Source organism: Ixodes scapularis, unplaced genomic scaffold (assembly GCF_016920785.2).
Source record: "Ixodes scapularis isolate PalLabHiFi unplaced genomic scaffold, ASM1692078v2 PGA_scaffold0__279_contigs__length_252992795, whole genome shotgun sequence".
NCBI lineage: Eukaryota > Metazoa > Arthropoda > Arachnida > Ixodida > Ixodidae > Ixodes > Ixodes scapularis.
Window position 1 is genome coordinate 150,722,573 of NW_024609835.1, and position 26,527 is coordinate 150,749,099.

At 47.7% G+C, this 26,527-nt stretch overlaps 1 protein-coding gene across 1 annotated transcript in view; it reads right to left on the minus strand.

The window, feature by feature from the left end:
- Nucleotides 1–26,527, minus strand: part of LOC8036209 (probable G-protein coupled receptor 158) — a 229,250-nt gene that overhangs the window by 78,717 nt on the left and 124,006 nt on the right. Inside the window, exon 3 of the mRNA XM_029991980.4 lies at nucleotides 15,627–15,735. Within this exon, the coding sequence (XP_029847840.2) occupies nucleotides 15,627–15,735 (109 nt within the window). The remainder of the gene's footprint in view (nucleotides 1–15,626; nucleotides 15,736–26,527) is intronic.

Genomic DNA, 26,527 nt, shown 5'->3' on the forward strand with positions numbered 1-26,527 from the left:
CGATGCTTGGCGGCAGCGGTGGCGTACTCAAGCAGACGCCAGTTCACGAGAGAGCTCATGCCGCCTCGTGCTCTGCTCGCGCAGACCTCCAGCAGGGTTCTCGCGCGTGCAGAAAGACTACAGCTCTACAGCTCCCACGATGCTTGGCGGCAGCGGTGGCGTACTCAAGCAGACGCCAGTTCACGAGAGAGCTCATGCCGCCTCGTGCTCTGCTCGCGCAGACCTCCAGCAGGGTTCTCGCTCGTGCAGAAAGACTACAGCTCTACAGCTCCCACGATGCTTGGCGGCAGCGGTGGCGTACTCAAGCAGACGCCAGTTCACGAGAGAGCTCATGCCGCCTCGTGCTCTGCTCGCGCAGACCTCCAGCAGGGTTCTCGCGCGTGCAGAAAGACTACAGCTCTACAGCTCCCACGATGCTTGGCGGCAGCGGTGGCGTACTCAAGCAGACGCCAGTTCACGAGAGAGCTCATGCCGCCTCGTGCTCTGCTCGCGCAGACCTCCAGCAGGGTTCTCGCGCGTGCAGAAAGACTACAGCTCTACAGCTCCCACGATGCTTGGCGGCAGCGGTGGCGTACTCAAGCAGACGCCAGTTCACGAGAGAGCTCATGCCGCCTCGTGCTCTGCTCGCGCAGACCTCCAGCAGGGTTCTCGCGCGTGCAGAAAGACTACAGCTCTACAGCTCCCACGATGCTTGGCGGCAGCGGTGGCGTACTCAAGCAGACGCCAGTTCACGAGAGAGCTCATGCCGCCTCGTGCTCTGCTCGCGCAGACCTCCAGCAGGGTTCTCGCGCGTGCAGAAAGACTACAGCTCTACAGCTCCCACGATGCTTGGCGGCAGCGGTGGCGTACTCAAGCAGACGCCAGTTCACGAGAGAGCTCATGCCGCCTCGTGCTCTGCTCGCGCAGACCTCCAGCAGGGTTCTCGCGCGTGCAGAAAAACTACAGCTCTACAGCTCCCACGATGCTTGGCGGCAGCGGTGGCGTACTCAAGCAGACGCCAGTTCACGAGAGAGCTCATGCCGCCTCGTGCTCTGCTCGCGCAGACCTCCAGCAGGGTTCTCGCTCGTGCAGAAAGACTACAGCTCTACAGCTCCCACGATGCTTGGCGGCAGCGGTGGCGTACTCAAGCAGACGCCAGTTCACGAGAGAGCTCATGCCGCCTCGTGCTCTGCTCGCGCAGACCTCCAGCAGGGTTCTCGCGCGTGCAGAAAGACTACAGCTCTACAGCTCCCACGATGCTTGGCGGCAGCGGTGGCGTACTCAAGCAGACGCCAGTTCACGAGAGAGCTCATGCCGCCTCGTGCTCTGCTCGCGCAGACCTCCAGCAGGGTTCTCGCGCGTGCAGAAAGACTACAGCTCTACAGCTCCCACGATGCTTGGCGGCAGCGGTGGCGTACTCAAGCAGACGCCAGTTCACGAGAGAGCTCATGCCGCCTCGTGCTCTGCTCGCGCAGACCTCCAGCAGGGTTCTCGCGCGTGCAGAAAGACTACAGCTCTACAGCTCCCACGATGCTTGGCGGCAGCGGTGGCGTACTCAAGCAGACGCCAGTTCACGAGAGAGCTCATGCCGCCTCGTGCTCTGCTCGCGCAGACCTCCAGCAGGGTTCTCGCGCGCGCAGAAAAACTACAGCTCTACAGCTCCCACGATGCTTGGCGGCAGCGGTGGCGTACTCAAGCAGACGCCAGTTCACGAGAGAGCTCATGCCGCCTCGTGCTCTGCTCGCGCAGACCTCCAGCAGGGTTCTCGCTCGTGCAGAAAGACTACAGCTCTACAGCTCCCACGATGCTTGGCGGCAGCGGTGGCGTACTCAAGCAGACGCCAGTTCACGAGAGAGCTCATGCCGCCTCGTGCTCTGCTCGCGCAGACCTCCAGCAGGGTTCTCGCGCGTGCAGAAAGACTACAGCTCTACAGCTCCCACGATGCTTGGCGGCAGCGGTGGCGTACTCAAGCAGACGCCAGTTCACGAGAGAGCTCATGCCGCCTCGTGCTCTGCTCGCGCAGACCTCCAGCAGGGTTCTCGCGCGTGCAGAAAGACTACAGCTCTACAGCTCCCACGATGCTTGGCGGCAGCGGTGGCGTACTCAAGCAGACGCCAGTTCACGAGAGAGCTCATGCCGCCTCGTGCTCTGCTCGCGCAGACCTCCAGCAGGGTTCTCGCGCGTGCAGAAAGACTACAGCTCTACAGCTCCCACGATGCTTGGCGGCAGCGGTGGCGTACTCAAGCAGACGCCAGTTCACGAGAGAGCTCATGCCGCCTCGTGCTCTGCTCGCGCAGACCTCCAGCAGGGTTCTCGCGCGTGCAGAAAGACTACAGCTCTACAGCTCCCACGATGCTTGGCGGCAGCGGTGGCGTACTCAAGCAGACGCCAGTTCACGAGAGAGCTCATGCCGCCTCGTGCTCTGCTCGCGCAGACCTCCAGCAGGGTTCTCGCTCGTGCAGAAAGACTACAGCTCTACAGCTCCCACGATGCTTGGCGGCAGCGGTGGCGTACTCAAGCAGACGCCAGTTCACGAGAGAGCTCATGCCGCCTCGTGCTCTGCTCGCGCAGACCTCCAGCAGGGTTCTCGCGCGTGCAGAAAGACTACAGCTCTACAGCTCCCACGATGCTTGGCGGCAGCGGTGGCGTACTCAAGCAGACGCCAGTTCACGAGAGAGCTCATGCCGCCTCGTGCTCTGCTCGCGCAGACCTCCAGCAGGGTTCTCGCGCGTGCAGAAAGACTACAGCTCTACAGCTCCCACGATGCTTGGCGGCAGCGGTGGCGTACTCAAGCAGACGCCAGTTCACGAGAGAGCTCATGCCGCCTCGTGCTCTGCTCGCGCAGACCTCCAGCAGGGTTCTCGCGCGTGCAGAAAGACTACAGCTCTACAGCTCCCACGATGCTTGGCGGCAGCGGTGGCGTACTCAAGCAGACGCCAGTTCACGAGAGAGCTCATGCCGCCTCGTGCTCTGCTCGCGCAGACCTCCAGCAGGGTTCTCGCGCGTGCAGAAAGACTACAGCTCTACAGCTCCCACGATGCTTGGCGGCAGCGGTGGCGTACTCAAGCAGACGCCAGTTCACGAGAGAGCTCATGCCGCCTCGTGCTCTGCTCGCGCAGACCTCCAGCAGGGTTCTCGCGCGTGCAGAAAAACTACAGCTCTACAGCTCCCACGATGCTTGGCGGCAGCGGTGGCGTACTCAAGCAGACGCCAGTTCACGAGAGAGCTCATGCCGCCTCGTGCTCTGCTCGCGCAGACCTCCAGCAGGGTTCTCGCGCGTGCAGAAAGACTACAGCTCTACAGCTCCCACGATGCTTGGCGGCAGCGGTGGCGTACTCAAGCTAGCTGTAAGATCGGTCTATTCACGGTGGTCTATTGGACTTCATTTAAGCATAGATGACACCAAGCTTCCAACGAACTTTTTACATACACCAACGAACTTGTCGTTCGCAACTGATAATTGTGGTCGCGAAGAAACGGGTAGGAACATGAAAAGGGTGTCATCGACACATTTTGTGGGCAATAATACTTCCCCGACCGAGTTCATATCAAAACCAGAGGCGCCGCAACTATTCGGAAGAGGGGAGAGGGGGGGGGGGGGAGCGTTAGTTTTTTTCTGTTCCCACGATAAGGATCAAAATCTACTCATTTTGACTTCGTTGGGAATCGTATACCGCTGTTTGGTCATGTAATCATTAGTCCATTATTCAGTATCAAAACCCAGGCTAGCAGTCGCACTGAACTGTGTTCCAGGAATCGGGACGCGACAATATACGGCAGAGAGAGCAGACGTCCTCTGAAGATGCACTAAATTCCACTTTTTAAACCTCCATACAACAAATTTATCTTTGACTTTGAGAGTTTCTCGTATAGTGCCGTCGGAGTTGAGGGCGAGAGCGAGTTACTTCAGAAAGAAGCTTTCGGTGCGGAGCTGCTCTTCCAAGCGAAGCACGCTGCAAAGCTCTGCACGCGCGATTCTCTTTCTGCACAACTCGCGAGTGGACATATTGGGGAATACTTACGATTTTCCCCAATATGGGGAAAATCGTAAGTTGTTGTGAGGTATAAAAATGGCCTGAAATAAATGCGACCTTGTCACACGTCTTAATTAATAACGCTCAGGCAACATGTTCGTCGATGTTTTTTTGCCAGGTAATGTCGGCAGTAATTTGCGATCCGTTCTGTTAAAATCTCCGAGATAATTAGTATATGTCCCTGGATTTGTATGTGCCAACACTGTAATGGTAGCGCCTAACAATGCAGTTGCACTAACACATCGAAATATACAGGTATCTGAGTTATGGTAAGAGTAAATTTGATTAGTTTGAATTATTGTTCGTAAGATCGCTCTAGGGTGTCTGAAATATCTGAGTCTCACTGTGAGTATTGCGGTTTAAATACCCCAGGACACGGCATGACCCCGTGCTCAGCGACGCTGTAAAAATAACTGAATTCCAGACTGCCTTGCGTACCGACGCTGCTCGCATCGTCTTCTCGCCGCTCCGTTATAATGAATACCGTGTTCACAAAAAAAAAGAAAAAAAGAAAAATCTAGGAAAAACAAGTGAAAGCCGTTTACAGCTGCCTGTAAAACCGAATTAGAGCGCAGCTCTTGAGGAGGTGGAGGGAAGGGTACTGAGGGGGGGGGGGGGTCACGTGACCCCCCCTCCCCCGAGGTCACGGAAGGTACCCGAGGTCCTCCCGAAGGAACCCGAGGTTTTCCCGAGGTCCTTGGGGGGGGGGGGGGGGGGGGCTCGCGGTTACGCCGACGGCGACGGTGACACCGACGGCGACGCCGACGCCGCTCAAGCCGGAAACGGGCGCCTAAGAGCTGCGCTCTAAAACATTTCTTGGCAGATTTTCCTTGGATTTGGATTTATACGAAAAAAAAACGAATTTCGAGGTCGCAAGAACAATATAAAAATGCAAAATACAAAAGAAAAAAATGGTGTTTTAAAATTAAGCTTTAGAAGGATACAATTGTGAGTGGGCCCGAAGAGACGCCCAACTTCAGTTTCCTATCAAATCTTGAACTACTGGCAAAAGAGGTTCGCCTTCTAGCTTGTCAAGGTTCCTTCGGGACAACGGGTTATGGTAGCCGGACTTTTTTTTTTTTAAATTTTTTATAAAGTGGGAGCACAGTAAAATAAACTCCGAATATCCAAAGATTGGGAATCTAAAAAAAATGAATTCAAATAAACTTCGAAAACACGAAATCCTAGAGTTATGGTGTATATACCATGCATAGCTCGGTCGCCTCGGTCGGCTTCGTTAGGTACTTCTGCTCCGCGCCTGGGGTCTGTTCCGTCTGCTCGCTGTCCCGGTTGGCTTTCGATACGATCGCCGTACCCAAAAGTTTCGATATGTGCAAGCGCGATCACAGCACGACGGAAGACAACCTACACGTGCTGGAAGCGGAGGTTCTACGACATTCTCCGCCCGGTGCCATCTCAGGCTTTGTGAGTACGAGGCTTGATAAGCTAGCCCTCCACCACCATGCTTTGACGACTTGCCGACACTCCCGGCGCGATGTCTAGAGCGTCCGCTACACACCGACTTTCTGCTGGGTGAGCAAGTGTCGGGCTCTAAATCTCACCTGTCCGTCACCGATTCAGTGGATGCCGCCATTTAAATATAAGAAGCAAACAACCGCGTTGCCACAGGAATGCCATGGCAACGCGGTTGGTTGCCCCATGCCTAAATGGCAGCACCGATTAACTAAGTTTTCCTATTGGCTCAGAGTCTGAGGGGAAATTTCGTGGCCACACCAATTTCAATTACACTTCGCTCCATTTATAAAGAACGCACATCACCCTTTACCTATTATTGGCGACGTGCGCGATCGAAAGCATCGCTGTGATCGGCCTTACACGATTGGCCGAATGCTGACTTTGACGCCAGGAAAGGATTTTTCAGCGACGGATATAAGAAGAATCCTAGAACTTGAATTTTGACGGTGTTGGCAGTGTTGTTTTGAGAACGCACTGATTTCAAGCTTCCACCATGCTCATTACGGACACCACCGAAGTTGTTGCTCACGAGGCAATGACGTCACGAGATGGAACCATAGGAGGGCGCCACCAAAACAACTCGCCGCTAATAGGGGGTATTCATTGGACGCCATATTTGATGGCAATGTTTAGAGCGCAATCTTGATGTAAGACCGGCAATCTTGATGGTGCTGAATGCACGTTGCAAAGAACAGCGGAAGCTCTCCGTCAGCACGTGCTCAGCAGCCGCGCACACAGCTATTTCCGGAAGTGAGGTTCACTGGCGGCCATAGCTGTGTGCGCGGCTGCTGACGGCGATGATCCACAGTCCTTTTGCAACGTGCATTCGGCACCATCGATTTCCGGTCTTAGCAGGCTATTAATGTGAGCTCGTTCTGAGCATGCGCTGAAACACCGCCATCAAATATGGCGTCCTGTGGATACTTAGTAAGTACCTCCTATAACATCCTGGCACAGAAAAACAATCAGAAAGTGTCAATTCCGACAACTCTCAAGCATGTGCAGCATGTCCGCGAATGTATATTTGACAGGCTAGCAATCACTCTCTCGCAGACATACTTCACAAGCACCGATAGACTGCAAGGCTGCCAAGGGTACCTTCGCGGGCATGCTGCATGGGCTTGAGGCTTGTCCTTGTCAGTAGTATGTCTGTCGCGTTATTGACAATTTTCATCATGGTATTTTTGAACCTACTTGCACCGCTTTGTCTTCATTAAGGTAGCCATGCAGGCGAGTTGGTTCATGACTTAATAAATTAAAAGCAGCGTGCAAAAATGACAGGCTCAAAAAAGACAGGGAAGTTTGATTGGACCATTCGAAAGGAAGTGCGCAAGAAGCATGTATGTAAGGTGTGGGTTGGCGATTATCTGGTCGTCTTGAAAACTGTTGGTGCATTGTCAGTGCACAAAGTTGCAGAGAACGCTATGAACGTTTTCAAGGGTTGCTCCAAAGCCTTAAAGTTTACCTACGAACTTCGAAACGGTCAGTACCTGCAGTTTTTGGACTTGCCGCTACAATGTACCGGGCATCACGTGTGTTGGTGCTACAACCCGCAATCTAAGAAGAAAATCTTCCGATACGATTCCGCTCGACCAAATCTAGTGAAAAAAATATTGCCAAGTCCTGTCTCCAGGCAGCACTGCACAGTTCTTGTCATCATGTCATGCTTGACAGCTTTCAAACGCAGGCCAAGCAACTCTTAAGAGCTGGATTTCCAATGTCCGTTTTGCTCGGCTTGTCTCAAACCCTTCTAGAAAAGGTCAAGAGTGAATGTTATGGCCCTAAAGAAAAGCTTAAACAAAGACCCGAAGTGAATCCGTACTTACGTAAGACATAACACAATCTAGAAAAAAGTAGCAAACCGTTTCGATGTGCGGCTGGTATTCTCGGCGCCACGCAAGTCAGCAGAACTATGCCCGCGCGTAAATCAGGCAAATCAGGAAAACAGCAACAGGCGTTCATGTACTAACAAACATACAAACAAGTTTGTGAACTGCGCGGTGGGCGTCGTATGCAAAATCCCGTTGTCACGCGACCGAGTCATCCGGGACGTCGTGTTAGCAGTAGTTCTTAAACGGAGTACGCGAACCCTTTCGGGTCCGCGAAGGCACTCTAGGGGTCCGTGAAGCCCAGCCTCATCAGTCAAGCCCGGCAATAAATGTTGTATTTTTGCTTAATTGGAGAAGAAACGTTCTAATTTTCAGGTGATTTTTCTTCTCCCAATGTCAATAAGAGAAGTCTATTTTACATTAGCCCATAGTTATATTCATTTTTTAAATAGTTATTATAATTAACCTATACATTTCCTTTCCCCTCACCACGAACGGGGTTTTCCATCATCGTCGATCTACCAGTGGTTCAAGAAATATCAATAGTTGAGAACCACCGTGTTAATTAAAGAATGCGTGAGCATGCCCTTTCCTTGCGGTAAATGAGAGGAAGCAACTTGTACGCGCAATGTAAGATTACCTTTGTCAACTCATCTTCAAAGGCACCTTTATCATTGGTAAGGGGACGCACAAAAAATGGAGTGATTTTCTTGATGCCAGGTGACCGAGACGTCATCGTTGTGCGGTGTTCGATTTTAAGGTGGTCTCTTGTTCGAGCCGTTTTTAATAAATGTTCAGTTGATAGTTCAGTCTCGTCCTGTGTGCTTCTCTCCTTGTCCCCGTCTTTTTTGCGTGCTGCTTTTAACTTACTTCGTCTTCAGACTGGTAGGCGCTGTGGAAATCTGATTGGCTCAAGAAAGCTGGTGAGCAAACCTGCCGGGACAGCTTTCAGTTTTAGCCGCTAGGTGCCGTCGGTTTCGCAGAAGTCTCCGATTGTCCATAACACTTTAAAAGGGGCCATGAAACGGTTTCTCAACTTCTTCCTTCATAGCTTTCCTCCTAGTAAACTCACAAATCGCGCTGCGTACCAAACAGTCCAAGGAGAAAAAAAGAGGAACTCCCCTCTTGCTCGGTCCCTCGTTTGTGTATTAGCTTGTTTGCGCCCTAAGTTTCTTTTCGAAGATTAGCCCGACGGTCGAAATTCGGTCAAGAGTTGCTTTGCCCACCCGTTCACCGGATAAGCTGATAGTGCTGTGGCAGCTACGTGCTCGTTGGGCCAGTAAAACTTCTATCTTATACCACGTGATCGCGCTCCCTCGCACATACCCACGCGCAGAGAATGGGGTCAGGTGATGAAAGAAAGGCGGTTCATTGGTCCGTCAAGCTCCCACCGCACCGTCAGCTTAGGATCTGAGGGGAATAATAGTGAGGTCGGGTTGTCGCTCGACGTGCGTTTGGGCCAACTTACGGGCTGTGGGTACCGCGAATGTATCACAGTGAAAAGGCGAAAGAGCTTTTGAAGGGAAGGAGGTACAAAATAGTCCGCCATGTTTTCACATTTTCGTACCGAAAACTGTTTTATTTTACTTTATACCATCTTTTTGTTGGCCCGCTAAACAAACGATATGCCATTAGTATTTTCCCAATTCTAAATTCAATTATCCCAGCCCAAAATTCGTTTTATTGCCCGTTTAAGTAGGGCGGCAACCAACGTTACGATTCGAGGGGAGCCAATCAAGCAGTCCCAAAAGTGCATCCACACGGCGCTCGTTGTCTCCTGAAGGTCTGCTACTACGGGCTAGACTAATCACGCACGTACACTCTGGTGATATCCCACACTGTTTGGTGCTAGGGAGAGAAAACTGGCTTAGAAGGGCGGGAGAAATCCTGTTTGTCTTTTTAAACTTAGGCTAGGCGGCGCAAGCTACCGCCCGTTACAAAGGGTATTTTAGCCAGTAACATCCATCCATCCATCCGTCCATCCAGGATCGCCGCGCATTCACTGTGTGTGATTGGTTGCGACCGAGATGGCAGACGCACAAGGGTGATAGAAGCCGAGGCGATGTACTTTTGGCACTTCTTGATTGGCTCTAACAGATTGTAGCGTCGGCTGCGGTCGCGCTTAAAGTGAAATGGAGCATAGTACGATACGGAGTTGTCAAGAATTAATGAATGAGTTATATAAATCAATTAATTACATAAATAAATGACATCATGAATTACTTTCGCGAAAACTGCGAAAATGTACATAAATTCCGCTAGAAATTGCCCCGAACTAGAAGTAATGACATTACATTACAATAACTTTCCAAAAATAAGGAAATTACTTTGACATTACTTTTCAATAGCTCGAGGGGGATTTATGTTCATTTTATTTACGATACTAGAGCTTGAATCTTCGTGTTTACACTGTTATAGCATCGTGCGCCTCAAAGTGAACGATACTTCAACTGTCGTTCCGCTGGCGGGCGCACACAACGGAAGTGTTAAACGCGATGAATAGCTTCTTCTTTAGATATGACTCAAAGATACTAGACTCACTGGTTTCGCTCTTAATTCAACTGTGAAGTTCCTTAGCCAAGGGGTGATAGGATTCTGTCTTTATGATTTCGAACAAGTTATAGTCAGCGCCAGTAACTTTAGTCTGGTTATGGAGACTCGTTCGTAGCAGAAGTCGTCGTGCGAAACGTTTTCCTTCCGGCTCGGACGCATTCTGAAGGGCGATTCACACCCTTGCGTTCAGACTGACCGAGCTCGACTGCAACGCCTTGCGACGTACGGGTTGCTTGCGTCGGCTCCAACAAAGCAGGGTAAAAACCGGTTTTGTTGGAGCCGACGCAGCCAGTGGCGTAGGCAGAAAGAGGGGTGGGAAGGATTCGAGGGTCGAACACCCCCCCCGCCATTACGCCCGCTCGCTGCCCTGCTCACTCAGTCGGTCTTGCACGGGGCACGGAGCAAAGGGGGGCGCGCACTATCCCCAACTTATTAGAGTGCCTTCATACACACGCGCGCTTTTGCTTGAGTGGTGACATCTAAGCCATTTTTCTGCCCAATCGCTTTTTTATGCATTTTGAAGTGCGCGCAATCCGGTGTCACACAGCTCGAGCGCATAACTTTAAATAATGCATAGACGCCATTTTACCACCCAAGTCACGCACCGAGTGCGCGAGAGCGTCCCGCGTTGGCACAATCAGGACAATAGTGGATGTCTTCACCCTGGGACAGACAGACATGTCTGTCTGTCTGTCCCAGGGTGAAGACCCTACCAACTTATATGCTTTCGGGAGGAATGTTGGGGGATCGGTGGCCGAGTGGTCTAGCGCACACCAGCTCGGAGCACGTGGAGCGAAAGCTCGCGCTGCAGAACACAGCGATCCTGGGCTCAATATCCACCCCTGCCCGTTTCGATCTGGATGAGCATCGTACCGGCGTGCGGTCGTGTATCACTACTGCGCGATGCAAGTTCAAGACTCCAGGTTAGCGGTTGTACCGCACTGGCTAAATTGCACATCTACGGCTAAGACACCAGACGCCCACAGAGGGAGACTAACTTCCGTCTGTATAAACAGACACAGAACAATTTGTTTTTTGTTGCTGGGAGGAATGTTTGTGGAGTAGAAAATACTCAAATAAATAGAATAGTCAATATTTCTTCATTCATGCTTTTTTGATGGGATGCGGAACTTGATCTCATATACATAAAGAACGGATATTTCGAAACATTTGTGGGGTGAAGGACGGCAATTTCAAGGCAAAGTAAAACGAACTATCCTCACGGAAATACATAGTTAAATTAAAATAATGTGGACTTGATAACACGCCCATATGGTGATAATAAAAAACAATGTCAGTGACGTAAGGAATATTAAATGAATTGTAAAAAACAATTGCTCTGTAAGCAGCGGGTGGCGCTGCGCTTATGCACACCTTGTGTACTGATCAGAATTACGTGCTTTCGACTATAAATTACTGCGAATAAAAAAGTAACTGTGACTTGTTATTTCAGGAAGCAATTTACAGGCTCTCTTGATTATTTCATTTAGGCCAAGCGGCTACATATTAAAACGCAGCCGCCTGCGTTCATGGCAAAGATACCTAAATTAATGATGTGCACCATTTGAACTTCAATGTCGCGGTCAACATTAAAAAGCACTAGACCGAGCAGTCGCTCACTGGAAGTGGACGCTCTCAGGTATGTTTTCAAACCTTGTATAGTGAAGACAACGAGCGCTCAGCTTCCGCCGTTGTTACGCGCAGAGTCGATAGGATCTTCAAAAGACGATAAACGTTCGGGAATAGGGCCTCCGGCCAGAGGGCGACCGCCTATAGCGCACGCGTGATAGACTTTTTACGTTTCTCCCTCTATCATTGGACGCCTAAAATTTCCCTATTTTTGGCGAAGTTTCCCTCACTTCGTGAAATTTTCCTCCATTGAGACGTCCGTCTCGATGGTCGCTTATCGATGCGATGATGTCCGGCTTGCTTATCTGCTTTGCATGCCGAGGACATCCGATGCAATTTGTTTACAGATGAATCGTTTCGTTGCACGGAACATCAGAAACTCCCGAAGAGCCTTCATATTCTCACAACGCATAGGCGCAAGGATATTCAAGTACGTTTCCACGTTCACCGTATGGTTTGCGTGTTTGTGTGTGGTGTGTGATGTCCTTTCTCCGAGTGGCGGGACGACGAGTTCAAACTGACGACTTCTCATCGCCCCGAGGATATGCCGCTCCTGCCTCTGGAGCACGCTGCAAGATAAAGCGTCCTAGCAAAACTAGGGCTCTCTTTCCTTCGGCATCTTGTTCTGCAGCACGAATTTGTTAAATATTTAATAGATAATAGATTTTGGTTTTGTGGTTGTTCGGAATTATACCTTCACCCTATATATCGGCCCCTAGTGTTTGTGCGAGGACGGTTGCTCTGATTTTTCAGCGTCGAGATTTTGTTTTTGCTGCTTAATTTCTTGTGACTCTATAGCCTGCCGGTAAGAGCCAGGTAGCGCCAGTAGAGTGAGAGCCCAAGGTTATATACCCTGCCTCGGTGTACCTTGGCAAAGGGTGAACAAACCCCACATTGCGTGCTGACGGCTTCAATATCCGATACGTATATGAGCGCAGCGCACGCATAATGGAGCATGACGCAGCGAAAAGCCTGATACTTCTTCGTAGTAAAAGCGCACTCCGGTGATACGCAGTTACGTTCTGATTTGCCCGCCAGGCCGCTGCTTCCGCCGTACTTGCATGTTATGCGATCACGGCTTCCTGGCCTGCCCAGTATTTGTTGCTTCATACACTAGGTTATAGCAGCGCCACCAGAGAAGTAGCTCACGTTTGAACAAGGCAGCTGCCACTCCAAGGCATACCCAATGTTTCTTGCTTTGTTCGCTAGATAGTGCCAAACTAAACAGCATTGGAGGTTGACTATAGACCAATGTCCGAAATGCTAGCCCCCAGCGATAAAATAGTGAAATGATAATCTTCAGCGCAGGCTCTTGTGAAGAGAGGGGCTGAGGGTAAAACAAGAGTTTAGCTCTTTACAGAGCTCTTGGCATTGGTGTTGTTTTGTAGCTTCGTGACTTTATCTTTGCGACGTTCTTGCACTATGATATGTGCGAAGGTTTCTTAAAAGAAACGGAGTCTCGCAAAAGGTGCAGCACCCCCCCCCCCCCCCCCCGCCCCTTCTACTGTATCATTGCGTCAGCATAAACAAAGATGGCGGTGCCCATGGAAGAGAGCAGACACTGGTTTATAGCTATCCTTCTGTTTTGTCTGGCTTTCACGCGTTGGTAATGCAGTGGTACCTCAAAAAAGCGTGGGGAGTTGTGTGCTCTGAGGAAGCTTTTGAAGTTGGTGGGGCGCAACTATGACGACAGTAGAACAATAAGCCACCACACCCGTATTCCTGTAAATGAAACCTGCTCCGTTTTGAAGAAAGACTATGCAGCTTTTTTGTTTTATCTTAACAGCGCCTTCCTATTCTTTGCGTGAGCGTCCGTACCGACGAGTTCACCCTTTTTCGTCAGGGGGGGGGGGGGGGGGCGATTCATGCTATTGAACCCCCCTCAAAACAAAGTCCTGGCTACGCCACTGGACGCAGCTGTTGCCATAGGAACCTGTACGTTAAGCCATTGCAATGGCACTTGGTGGGACTCAAAGCAAGTGTGTGAATCGCTTTCAGTTCTTTCACGTTGTCACACAGGGGGCTCGATGTTTTGTTGGGCAGAAGCTAAAATACTTTCGCAATAAATGGATGGCGATATCTCCTCGTTTCCTTATATTCCCGACGAAACTCTCCAAGGAAAGGCAGAGAGGCATACCGCGTGCGGCATAAACTTTGCTCGCTTCCCCTCTTTTTCGACCAAAAGCACCCTCTTACCAAAGCCAATGTTACGCTCGAAACGTTCTGAGGCCTTGACAAGGCATTTGGGATTAACTGTTCATTACGGTCGTTTGTTGTTCACGATAGTCAAGTATACGGTTTGACCTTGCTTGACGAAAGACTAAGAAGGCTCGGTATTTGCGTGTCCTATATTGTCCTTCCAGGTTTTAAAATGTGTGGACCTCATTGATGATGTGCACATCGCATTGTAGCCTATAAGTCGTTCACCCTCAGGCTGAGAGTGCGATAAAAGCTATGTGCGCGTTAAAACAGTCACGCGTCATCATTTCGCCACGTATCCACACTCTCGTTTATACCCACGCGCACAGAAGGCATCAGGGGACGACAGGAAGGTGGTTGATTGGTTCCGGTGAGCTCGTAGCTCCCACCGCACTGTCAGCTCCGGGATGAACGAAGTATATTACCGTTGTGATGACGTGACGCCGTGAATATATCTTGTCTGGAGTTCTTGAGCCGTGGAATCCCAGCGATGTCTTTCCACGAAAGCTTTTTTCCACCTCATTTGCCTCTCTAGCCCGCCCTTTTTGCGTCTGGTGTGTTGCTCGTACGCAACGTTACTGGAGCAAGCTGAGTTTCACAGCTCCGCCTGCGACGTGGGCTCAGTGGCGGTCACGAGAACTAGCAGCGCTGCAGTCGAGTTTTGCTTCCGGATTGTCTAGCCCGCCAAGTTTGAATAGCAATACTTGAGCTTGGGCGAGATGTTGATTCATACTAACGCTTCACAGCGCAAGGAAACAGACGCACACAAAAATAATTTTCAACCACTCAAAGTAAAAACACTCACAGTGCGCTGACTCTGATCTTTGTGGTGTATTACACTTCATCTTCGTCGTCTTTTTCTTGCTATTATACACATGGAAGGTAAAAAAAAAAAAAAAAAGAAGAAAAGAAAAAGAAAAGGAGCAGTGCTAGCAGACAACGCGCGAGGCAGGGAAGCAAGATCCGACTGCAGCGCCGCTAGTTCTCGTGACCGCCACCGGGGCCACTCACCTCTGCAAGCGAGAATAGGGAACTGCGAAACTGAGCTTGCTCCATACTTTGTCTCACCCTACGATGGACTAAAGGCAAAGGCTATGAACCACCAGATCCAATCACAAGCCACTTAGAAATTGGCTGGTATTTCGCTTCAATGAACGTTACTAAGTGACTCACCAATTTTACATTGCAAAGGAAGCCACGACATACAGGCTCTTTGCAGTGTCGAAGCTGTAGAAATGATGCAGCGCATTTTGATGAGGAGCATTATTCGTTCATCCTAAATCAATGTTAAGCATGTCATAGTTTATCGTGGAACGTGATTGGACCTGGCTGCCCGTAGCTTTGGCCTTTAGTCCATCGTAGAATGAGACGAAGTATAGTAACGCTGCGCTGAAGTAGCAGACGACGCGCGAGACAGGGAAGTAAGATCCGACTGCAGCGCCGGTGGTTCTCGTGACCGCCACCTGGGCCACTCGCCTCCGCAGGCGAGAATAGAGAGCTGAAAAACTGAGCTTGCTCCAGTAAACGTTGCTCGTAAGAGCCTTTGCTTTCAGATTGCCCTCGTTTATTTTCTCTGATGTTTTTTTCGCGATATTTTCATTTTTCTACTTTTTTCTTAAAGCTTGCAAACGAACTTTTTAATTTGAGATAAAAGTAATTTCAAAAGTAATGAGTAATTTCCTAGAAATTACTGCTTGAAAGTGATTGATTACATTACTAAACTGCTAGCCTAGAAAATTAATAATTTACACTACTCATTACACACAGAAATTAATTTAATTACTATAATTTCCATAGAGTAATGTCGCTACTGCCATCTCTGGTACGATACAGGATGGACGACTTGTAAAGCGAGTACCGACAACGTTCACAGACTTTAATAATTAGCTTGATAGCTCAGCTTAAGACATATGGAAAGAAGCCTTACCTCAGCACTTTGAAGATTACACCGATGACTCGCTGCGAAGAACAAGTCGTCTTCAGCGCACTGGTTTATATCCAAGGAATTCAAGGCGATATTTACAGTGGCCACTCCCCTGGAAAAGAATAAAAAAGACAACGTTTAACAAACAAGAGGCGAACAAGAATATGCCTTGTGCTATGTACAAACGAGAGACGGAAGGCGCCGATCTTCCACAACACGCAGGCCAGCCTAAGCGCAACAAGCGCAACAAGCGGAACAAGTTCGCTCAGACCACGTTTGCGCGTGTTATGAAAGATGGAAGCGTTGCTTCCGTAGTGCAAACATAGCATTACTATCATTCCGCGAAGTTATGTAAACGATACATCTTAACTGGAGGTTCTACTGCCTCTCCTCAGCATACTTAGTACAACTCTAAAGGGCCACCGGTAAGAACCAGAGATGTCCCATTTACTTGGTTCCTAGCGCTACGACGTTTGCTGTGTCAAAAATCTCTTAGTGTGTTTAATATTTTAGACACTATTTAACACGGCCCTTCCAACGTCTGCTTATGCGGAATATGTTGATGACCCTAAAATGTATGCGAAATACATAAAAATATGTTATTTTAAGCATGCCAGATTTAGCATGACGGCTGTTTCAGAGAAAGGAGAGTCATGTTTTTCTCGCCGCAAAAATAAGCGTCGCATCGTCCAACGCTCAGCCTCCACCCAAAATTAGCACTAGCGATTCCAACCTGATGCCAATATTTTAATGTGTTACCATTATCTGATTAAAAATTTACAAACGATTTTCACAACCTTTAAATGAGGAAAGGGGCCGACGGAATCTACGAATACATGAAGACGAATAGCCTGTGCTACCAGGAACAGGTCATATTTACACATTTAAAGTTTCTGAGAATTTCTGATAACTTTTGAAACAAATAAGAGTAAGTTTTAAACTTTTATTATCTTGTCCCAACGGCTAGAGTTACATTCGAGTGAAAGAATAAGTGGCTCTGTTCAGATAAGAGAATGCACGCAAGTTCGACGTATTTTTGGTTTTCGGTAATTTTTATATGTTACTCCTAAACATGTGTAGGGAATGTAATAAAAAAAGATTTTGCAGAACAACAACAACAACAACAACAACAACAACAAAACATAATATTTAAAGAGAAAAAAAAAAAACTGTCAGCCTGTCCACTCTGGTGAAGAAGGAAGACCAGCGAAGCTTTACTATGGTGGGAATTAAGTATTTATAAACGTAAGGATTAAGGTTGGATTGGGTAATTGGTTATTTGAACGATTAAAGAATCAGATATATATATATATATATATATATATATATATATATATATATATATATATATATATATATATATAACGATCCGGGGTTGTTATTTATTTTGTAACCACAATGGCCAAGGCCTTGTGATCGCTGTGGTACACCGCCTTAAGATGTACGCTGACGGCAGGCGCATTCTTCGTGACGACGAGGGCTACACACGTCCGATGCCTGGTCGTAGGCACCGTAGGTTCGTTCACACACGCAAGCGCTCGAACATAAACGAAACGAGCCACTTTCCTTCCTGGCGTGCACTGTCAACGTTAAAGTCACCCGTCACTACGGCAGACGTGTCGTCGCCGAGCATGGCCCAGCCGAAGACGTCCATCATGAATCTTCAATGTCTCTCTTGGGCGTCGCGGGGGAGGACGTACACGACGGCGACCACCGGACCATCGCCCACCTTGTCGAAAAGGCTGGAAAGGTTGCAGCCATCTATGAGGACGGCGGCAGCCAAAATGGTTGTCTGGTTGCCGCCGTCGCTCATAGATGGCAGTAGCTGTCTAGAGTTTTGTGTAGTCTTGTGTCGACATTTGTTTGGTTCCGGATACGAAACTGGGGAAACTAGTCCTTAAGGTGCAACCCCACCGTGCATGACGTTTTCATGCTTTTTTGACGGCTTATGGCTTTCTTTCTATGTATCTTACATCTATAAAGTTAATGTCAAATTAAAGAGCTGTTTTTCAACGATACTTTAATGTCTCGATATTACGATTATTTTTAGTGGTTAGTTAATTATTTAGCTTTTAATAGACCACAGTCTCTAATATTGAAAAATTTATTTCTCGAGTTATAACGTCCCATCCCATACAAAAATGGTCTATGGACGTCTATGGAAAATCCTATGGTGAGCTATCACCTTCTATGGCCCTCTATGGTCAGCCATAAGAAACCATAAAACACGCTTTAGCCACCTATAAAAAAATGTATGTCTTCAAAGCTTTAGAATCTCGACCATTCCGATTTCTATACCTGGCTATAGAATAATTTATGACTACGCAGCTATAGACTCGCGGCTATTGAATATTCTTTAGCAAGCTATAGACATACGGTATGTCCTTGATGCTATAGATTCGCGACTATTGAATGTGCTTTAGCCGGCTATAGAGTGGTGTATGTCCCTAAATCTATAGAATCGCGACCATTGAATTTTCTTTAGCCGAATCTATAGCATTTTATGTCACCGAAGCTATAGGCCTCTGACCTTTCAATGCTCTTTAGCCGGCTATAGAGTGGTGTATGTCCCTAAACCTATAGACTCGCGACCATCAAACTTTCTTTAGCCGTCTCTATAGTGTTTTATGTCACCTGAGTTATAGGCCTCCGACCATTCAATGTGCTTTAGCCGACTATAGAGTGGGGTATGTCCCTAAATCTATAGAATCGCGACCATTGAATTTTCTTTAGCCGACTCAATAGTGTTCTATGTCACCAAAGCTATAGCCTCCGACCTTACAATGTGCTTTAGCCTGCTATAGAGGGATGTATGTCTCCCGAGCTATAGACTCGCGACCATCCAATTTTTTTAGTCGGCTCAATGGTTTGCTTAGGCTATAAACCCGCGACCCTTTTTTTTTTTTTTTTTTTTTTTTTTACTGCAGATGTACGAAAGTGGAAGAGAATCATTCATGCGCTCGATCGGGGCGAGAATTTTCTTCAGCCAGGTTAACGGGGCGTACGTCGCCGCGGCCATACGCCCGCGATCACAAAAGCGTCCTTAGCTGCCTATAGGACTATTGCAGTTTTGCCGTCTGCTTTCCCTGCGCATTGCCTTATTTCGGCGTTGACGTCATCTCAATCTTCCGTTTTTAGCTCTAATTATCCGTCGTTTCCAGTGTATTTTGTAAGTATATGTATTTCGTAGCGCGCCTTCTACTTTGTCCGTGTCCCTGCCATGTTTTTATTTCTTTCTGCCTGCTGTGTTAAATATATTTAATGTTTTTTGTGTATATTTCGTCGTTCTTGATGCGGCGTCAAGAACGCTGCTTACGCCACTACAGAGGTGAGCTTTACTCTTGTCACGACGGTTTATCGCGCTATAAAGTCGTCTATTGGACACGTACAAAGTCTCGAGAGGGCGGTTTCGAATGCCGGTGCACATGTCATCGGTGTAGGTAGAGCAACGACGTAGCAATCGCGACGCGAGTGCTGACTGCGCCTCGATCTGGCCGGCCGCGCTCGCTCTGTGGAAATGTAAGCTTGGGACTCTCGAGCCCTGTTAGCTTACTGAAGATGCAAGACACTACTTGGTCGTCGCGAATCCTTTGCCCATCGAATGGCTTCGAAGCCGTTCCAGCGCCCGGCGTATACCCTACGCAGTCTCCTCCAACAACCGTTCGCACAGCATCGGAACCCTCCGTCTGCGAGCCCCGGCGGTTCGCCGTCGCGGGGATTATGTTCGAGGAAGTTCGTGTTCGCGGTGTTTCATGTTCGCCGCAGGAGTTCATAAAATGCTCCCATTGAAGTCGCGACGATAAATCGTCGGCGCTCGCAGACTGCCAGTAGGCTCCGGGCGGTCGCTGACAGGCGCTGCTGCCTAGGGTACGCCGAGCACTGGAACGTTTTCGCCGGCGTTCGCAGGACAAAGATTCTCAACGACAAAGCAGCGCCCTGCATCATCAGCAAGTTAATGCTGCTCGAGAATCCCACGCTCACATTTTATCAGAGTGAGGCGCAGTCGTCTCTCACTTCGCGATTGCTGCGTCGTTGCTCTGACTAAACAATTGACAGTTCTCTCGAGACTTCATGAGCGTTAAATCGACGCGTCTATAGCGCGATAGAGTGTCGTGACAACAAAAAAAGCTTACCCCGGCAGGGGCGTGAGCAGCGGTGCAATGTCCGTCAACGCACATGTCGAGAACGGCGAAATATACACATATAACAGCCGAAAAAAAATTAATATCATTAGGCACGCCCTACCCTAGGTGCGTCCTATTATCTCTCTGTTCTGCGAATTCAACAAATCAGCAAGCGCTGTGGCTAATTTCTCTTCTTTTTCTTTAAATTATGAGACATTAAAGTCATTAGAGCTTCTTGGAGCACACATCCCCACCATGTGTCATCATGGTGCTCAGAGATTGTAATTGATGGCAGTGATATAGACTGAACTCACGGATGAAAAACGTATTACGGCACAAATTTCTTAAACCACGCAATCATAGATGCCACAACGATGCAAAGATTCCCAAAATTTAAGTTTAAAAATGCAAACCTAACAGTGTACACATAACACAAAAGTGCTTGGTAAAAAAAAAATTATATATATATATATATATATAAATATATATATATATATATTTATTTATTTATTTATTTGTTTGTGGACATCCTGCGCAAAGAAAAAGTATTCGCCATTAATTATTCACTTTAAATTATAATGTGGGCTACAAGGCGTAAAATATGATATCTTCAAACTGCCTCGTTTTGGGTCACTTCTGGGAAGTGCAGCTTTAGAAAAAAGTCCAAAAGCTGGGGGGCCTTCATGGAGCTGTCCTGTTCACTCGGTAGTGACAGCAGAGTAGACGCTATGCGTGTTTGAGGCCAATCATGTCTCCGGTTAGGGTCCCGTGACAACTGTCTCGAAGCTGGTGATAACGCTAAACACGGCACCTGCCTTAAGCCCAAGGCCACACATAGCATCCACTGCACTATCAACCTTGGCTCGAACTGTCAACAGGATATAAGTGACACATTCTCTCGCTGTGTTCATTGTTGGTATGCCCCTGAAGATTAGTCTTTGTGATCGCACCCCCGTTCTGGCCTTGAAGGAGCTCTGCTTTTCAATTTTTCTGTTTTCTCTCTTTCCCTAAGCTAAAAGCATTGTAGAAGGTGCAGACTCGGCGGACCAATCAACCGTAGACTTTTTATCGCTTCACTCCGCTCTCTGTGCGCATGTAACGGAAGGAGCGTGATCACGTGGTTTGAGGGATGACGCATTAGCCACGGCCAATCCCGGAATGAGGCTGCTTGCGGACCTAGTTTCGCGTGTCGTGCGGCCCGCGGGGCTGCTGTGGATTTCGCTTCTATGGTAAAAGGTATCCCGATCGAAAAGTCCTACCCGTATGTCGGCAACAAGCGATTTCTTCAAAGAAGCCCAAGACATTCTTGTGATGCGTTCAGTGTTCGGTTCGGCAAATGACAGCTTGTGCTACATCGTGGTGAATCTTCACGGATCCCTTCCTTTTCGGTTTTGTGTTTGAGTGGTTGGTCTGCAGTGCCCGTGTCGACGTATATTTCGGATTACATCTTTCAAGTCCGGTATTTTGAACGTAAGTGCACTGCAACCTACTCGGCGATAATTGACCGTTCTGTAGTGTCTATCTCCTGGCAGTGCCTATCTTCTGACAGCTGGGAGAATAATTTCCCCGTAATTCTAACGCAGTCGCCTGCCATTAGCGATCTGAAATCATGTGAAAGTTGTAGTTAGAATACTGACATTCTTATTCTCCCAGCGTTTTGTGAAAAGACGTTTCATGGACACCTTTACGTGGAAAGACGTTTCATGGACACACGTTTAGTCGGCACTCGTTACGCGAATTGCACGCTGCAGGGACATTTCGTCGCGCCTGTATTCCTGAAGCGCGTGCTCACCGACTCAGCCCACCCGTTCACGCCACTTCTTGGCAAATTATTACAAAAAAAATATATATATTTTGAGTTGTTTATAAACGTCACGTGTTGATGAAACGATCTCGATGAAACGTCTTTTGATAAACTGATTGCAGCGCCAATGAGTGGCGACTGGCATTAAAATTTCGGGGGGAAGGGGGGGGGGGGGGAGAATTCGGCCGGCTGCCGGGGGACTAGACACTACCCAGGAATTGCCTTTGGTTCTTGTTTGCTTTGCAATATTCTCAGTTGTATAACAGCTCAGTAGAACCTCTTCACATAGTAGAGATTGCTTAGTTTGTGCTTGTCTACAGAATGGGCTGTGTGTAATAAACTTCTCGGAGATTTGAAAACAATACATTGTGTCTGTTTACCTGTGCTTTTGCAAACACCTGAGTGAGTGCATTTGTTTTTTGTTGTTGTTTTGTTGAAATGTTAGCTCTTTGTTTTAAATGGGGCTATGAAGTTCGGCACGTCTCATAAGGTTTTTTTTTTTTTAAAGATGTCCAGTGACAACAAATAATTTGTTTCACATTTCATACGATTGCGGTAAAAAGAAAAACTACAGGCAGCTATGGCACGATGGTAAAGAGACTCATAAGACGAGCTATAGAATGAGCTATAGCGGACCATGCAAAGAGCCATAGGCGGCTAAAGAAACTATAGGAAAAGCCATAAGCAGCTACAGCACGGTGTCTAAAAAGATCCATAAAGTAAGCCATAGAGATCTCTATACCAGACCATACAAGAAGCTATAGGCGGCCGTAGCACGATGGGTAGAAAGAACCATAGGAGGAACTATAGAATGAGCTATAGCGAACCATACAAAGAGCAATAGGCGGCTAAAGAAACCACAGGAAAAGCCATAGGCAGCTATAGCACGGTGTCTAAAGCGAACCATAAAGTAAGCTATAGAGATCTCTATAGAAGACCTTACAAGAAGCTATAGACGGCCAAAGGAACCAAACGAAAAGCCATAGGCAGCTATAGCACGGTGTCTAAAGCGAACCATAAAGAAAGCCATAGAGATCTCTATAGAAGACCTTACAAGAAGCTATAGACGGCCAAAGGAACCAAAAGAAAATCCATAGGCAGCTATAGCACGGTGTCTAAAGCAAACCATAAAGTAAGCCATAGAGATTTCTATAGAAGACCTTACAAGAAGCTATAGACGGCCAAAGGAACCAAAAGAAAAGCCATAGGCGGCTATAGCATCTTTTCTAAAGAGACCCATAGAGTAAACCATACAAAATTCGATAGCCAAATTTCTATTGAAAAAGCTATAGACAACCATAGGGTAGACCATAGGAAAAGCTATAGACAGCCATAGAAGCGGCTATAGCTAATTGGGCCAATTTTCTATAGCCGGCCATACAAAGGATTTTCTATAGCCGACCATAGACCATTTTTGTATGGGATTGTCCACGATATTTTACGTGAGCGTTCGGTTGGATGTAATCAAGTAAAAAAGTAAGCAACGAACTGTACAGATAATGTATATTTTAAAATAAAAAATAAAGTTTAAAATTGTATTCTTTTATGGCGCTGTAGAAACGGAATCACGTCAACTAATCAAAATAACGAGACATTAAATTATGAAGCATCCTTCGATATTACAATTTCCAGAACTTCCATATTGATATATTACACGTTAATAATGTTATAAGACCTGAAACTTCTCCCCTTCAGTTACGGCAAATTGTAGTTTCTTATTATAAAATACAGATGGCGACACGAGTTCAAGAAGAGCTTGATGTGCTTTTTTTGTCGTGTGCCGCTTGGAACGCCACGGGAAAGACAGAAAAAGCGCCAGATGTCAGGGTGTCAGATGCCTGGATACTCGCAGTGAGCGAGCCAGAGATGTCAGAACAACAAGCGCGAGACTGCGGGTACACCACAGCTCCTTTTCGCGCGTCCTACTGTGCGTCGGTTCACATGCCGGTCGCGATCTAAATGAAATGGTTGCCATGAAATGCATTCTGCCCTTTCAGATTCCGCCACGTATGCGAAAACATTTTAATGTTTTTTATCACTTGCAAAAATCAATTTCGCAATCAAACTATGCTTGTCGGGATAGTTCGACTATATTTTTTTTCAAAAACCACCTCGGTGGCTCTTAAGTAGCAATGACATTAAAACAAAACACAAAACATTAAATCGTCTCTGTGTCTCTGAGTTAACGCGCTGGTGAATCTATATTTGTCGGATTTAAATATCGGCCGAGGTGCCCACAATCCGACGGAGGCCAATCTGAGATTTCGGTTGCACGTCAAAATATCTCCAGTAAGTCAAAATAAACCCGCATTTTTTTTTATTAGGGCGTGTTAATTAATTTTTGTTGGTTTGGCTTGTGAGATACTTAGCTCAAAGCGCAGCAAACGCTGCGGGCTGATGAAGCCACTGAAGCATCGCCAAGAGCGCGAGGTTAAGCTGTTCGTTCTCTTTCTGTGCCTATACGGTCGGGATAAACTAGAGCCACTAAATAGGGAGTTTTAGTAGATCGTTTTCAAAGGCCCGCTACCGCTACGAGCGCGCGCTTCAGAGCATGCATCGAAGTGGCAGCGCGAGCTCCCGCTAAGATTATCGTGGCCTGAAAACACGATCTACTAAAACTCTCCAATAAGGTGCGCTCCATACACATCTTGGTGCTGAAAATAATGGTTGTCAGTTATCTGAAACCTTATCTGAAATCACAGGAAACGCTTTTCCGTCCTCCACAAATGTTTAAACAGTTCGAGAAAAAGCAAAGCAATATTACGTGAGCTACCTGACACCGAATGCTGAGGAAGTCGCACCTTTGAATCATGACGATCAACCGTTGCGTTTGATTTGTTACTAACCAACAAGATGGCGGCGCCCACAACAATATCGGGAGGACAAGTGCCGATGCTCTAAGCGTAACTCATTTGGTTTACCTCACAGGCTAAACCTAAAGACCCTTTATCCAGGGAAAAGTGGCGCCATTCATTGTTGTGGAAATGCTCGAGGCACGTGCCGCGCGCCACTTCTGGGAAATTCATGGCGACTGATATCTAGCTCAGTGCTACACTGTATCAGTGCTGCGCTGTGCCGCCGTGATCTTCCCAAGAGCTGCACGTTGCGGGTGCCTCGTGCATCGACGAAGCTTGCGCTACTTTTGAAACATGGAGGGGCTTTAGCTAAACCAAGTGCATGCGGTGGGGGATCGTTGACCGAGTGTGTTGTGGCACCGCAGACCAGAGCACGTGGAGAAATGCTCGAGCGCGAGCTCCTTTCAGGGCACGGAGCTCACGCTGCAAAACCTGTAGAGACTAAGCGCCGAATTCAGAAACCTCACTCAAACTACACTCAAACTTAAGGGCCCCTCCACTTCCTCGAGGAAGGCGCGAGGGCCGGCGCTGGCCAATCGCGACGGCGGATCCGTCCTCGCGATTGGCCAGCGCCGGCCCTCGCGCCTTCCTCGAGGAAGTGGAGGGGCCCTTCAATTTGAGTGTAGTTTGAGTGAGGTTTCTGAATGCGGCGGTAAATCCCCTCGATGCCGTTTGCGCTGGTCTTTCATGTAACCTCAAACGTGCCAGTGCACGAGGCCCGTCTCTCGAGCCTCCCTTGGAGGCAAATGGCGGCGCAGCACTAAAATGACTGGCCCTTGAAAGAGAATGGCGGTGGAGCACCCACTCGTGGCACGTGTCTTGCGCGTTTCCACAACAATGGTTGGCGGTACTTGTAAAAAACGCTTTTACCAAGGGGCTTTGGCAGGGACCCTGGGTTCAGTCGCCCATCTGCATCCTACCGTCGTGCGATCGTGTACCACATCTACTGCGTAATGCACGTTAAAGACACCGAGCTGACAGTTGTACAGCACTTTTTATAATCTTCAACGGGTAACAATGTCGCTCTACGAAACTCTTGCTCTTTAAAAATCTAACGACTAATTCTGAATGCTCCGTTACATTGCACTTTAATGTTTGTTCGCGTGTTCGCGTTCTTTTTTTTCTACATTTTTGATTATGCGGTTCTTACTTATGAAACAGACTATAGTTGTCGGACTACTGGAAAATATTATATAACTATAGAAAATGGCACGTGAACGCAAGAGACATAAAAAATAACGACAACAACAAAAACATACACATAGGCGCACTTAATAAAAACATTTGAAATAATAGAATTGAATATAATTGTCTTTTCAAAGGTTTTAGTGCACAAAAAAGGCTATAAAAGCAAGCTCGATGCATTGGATGGTGCGCTTGTTTACTGGAAGTGTAATTCAGGGCAGTATGCTCGCACTTTTATGTTCCGCTTCGCTCACACGATAAAATCAAATACTCTACTGGTAATGTATTTAGTGAAAAAAGCTACCTTCTGCATGTGTGCAAGGCCCTCAGTTTTCGCGTGATTACACGGACGCTTGTTTATCATTATTGTTTTCGTTTCCCACAGCGATTCATTTCGTGCTTTTTTGTGTGCTACGTGCATTAGATACCAAGGTAACCCAGGAGCATTCTATTTCGCGGATTGTAAAAAAAACAACTATGCAACTTGACACGGGTGCCACAATCAATACAAAATATTTTATAAGCTTCGCATGTGACCGCTGGCCTGAGTCAACATTGTTGTTTGTAAAAAACAATTGCGATTGTATAAAATCACGTGGGAAAAACTCGTTCTAAGCACACGACCGTTAGCATGCAGTGAATACTCATAATTGGCGCCGAGATGATTGGTAGCTGTCAGCGGGTGGAGTTTTTCTATAAACACAGAGTTAGAATGTTTCCTTCTTTCTGTTGTAAGCAAACAGGAGACAGCTTACACCAAATCTTAGGGTAATAAAGTACTATGAACATTCAAACATTACTGCCTGAGCAGTATATGCGGCAAACTTTAGCTTTTGATGCACGCTCAACTTTCGATACGCTCAACGCTATAGCGTAAAATATAGCGCTGTTTCAATCTTAATCAGCGTACGATGTGCGTGCTTACACTGCATTTTA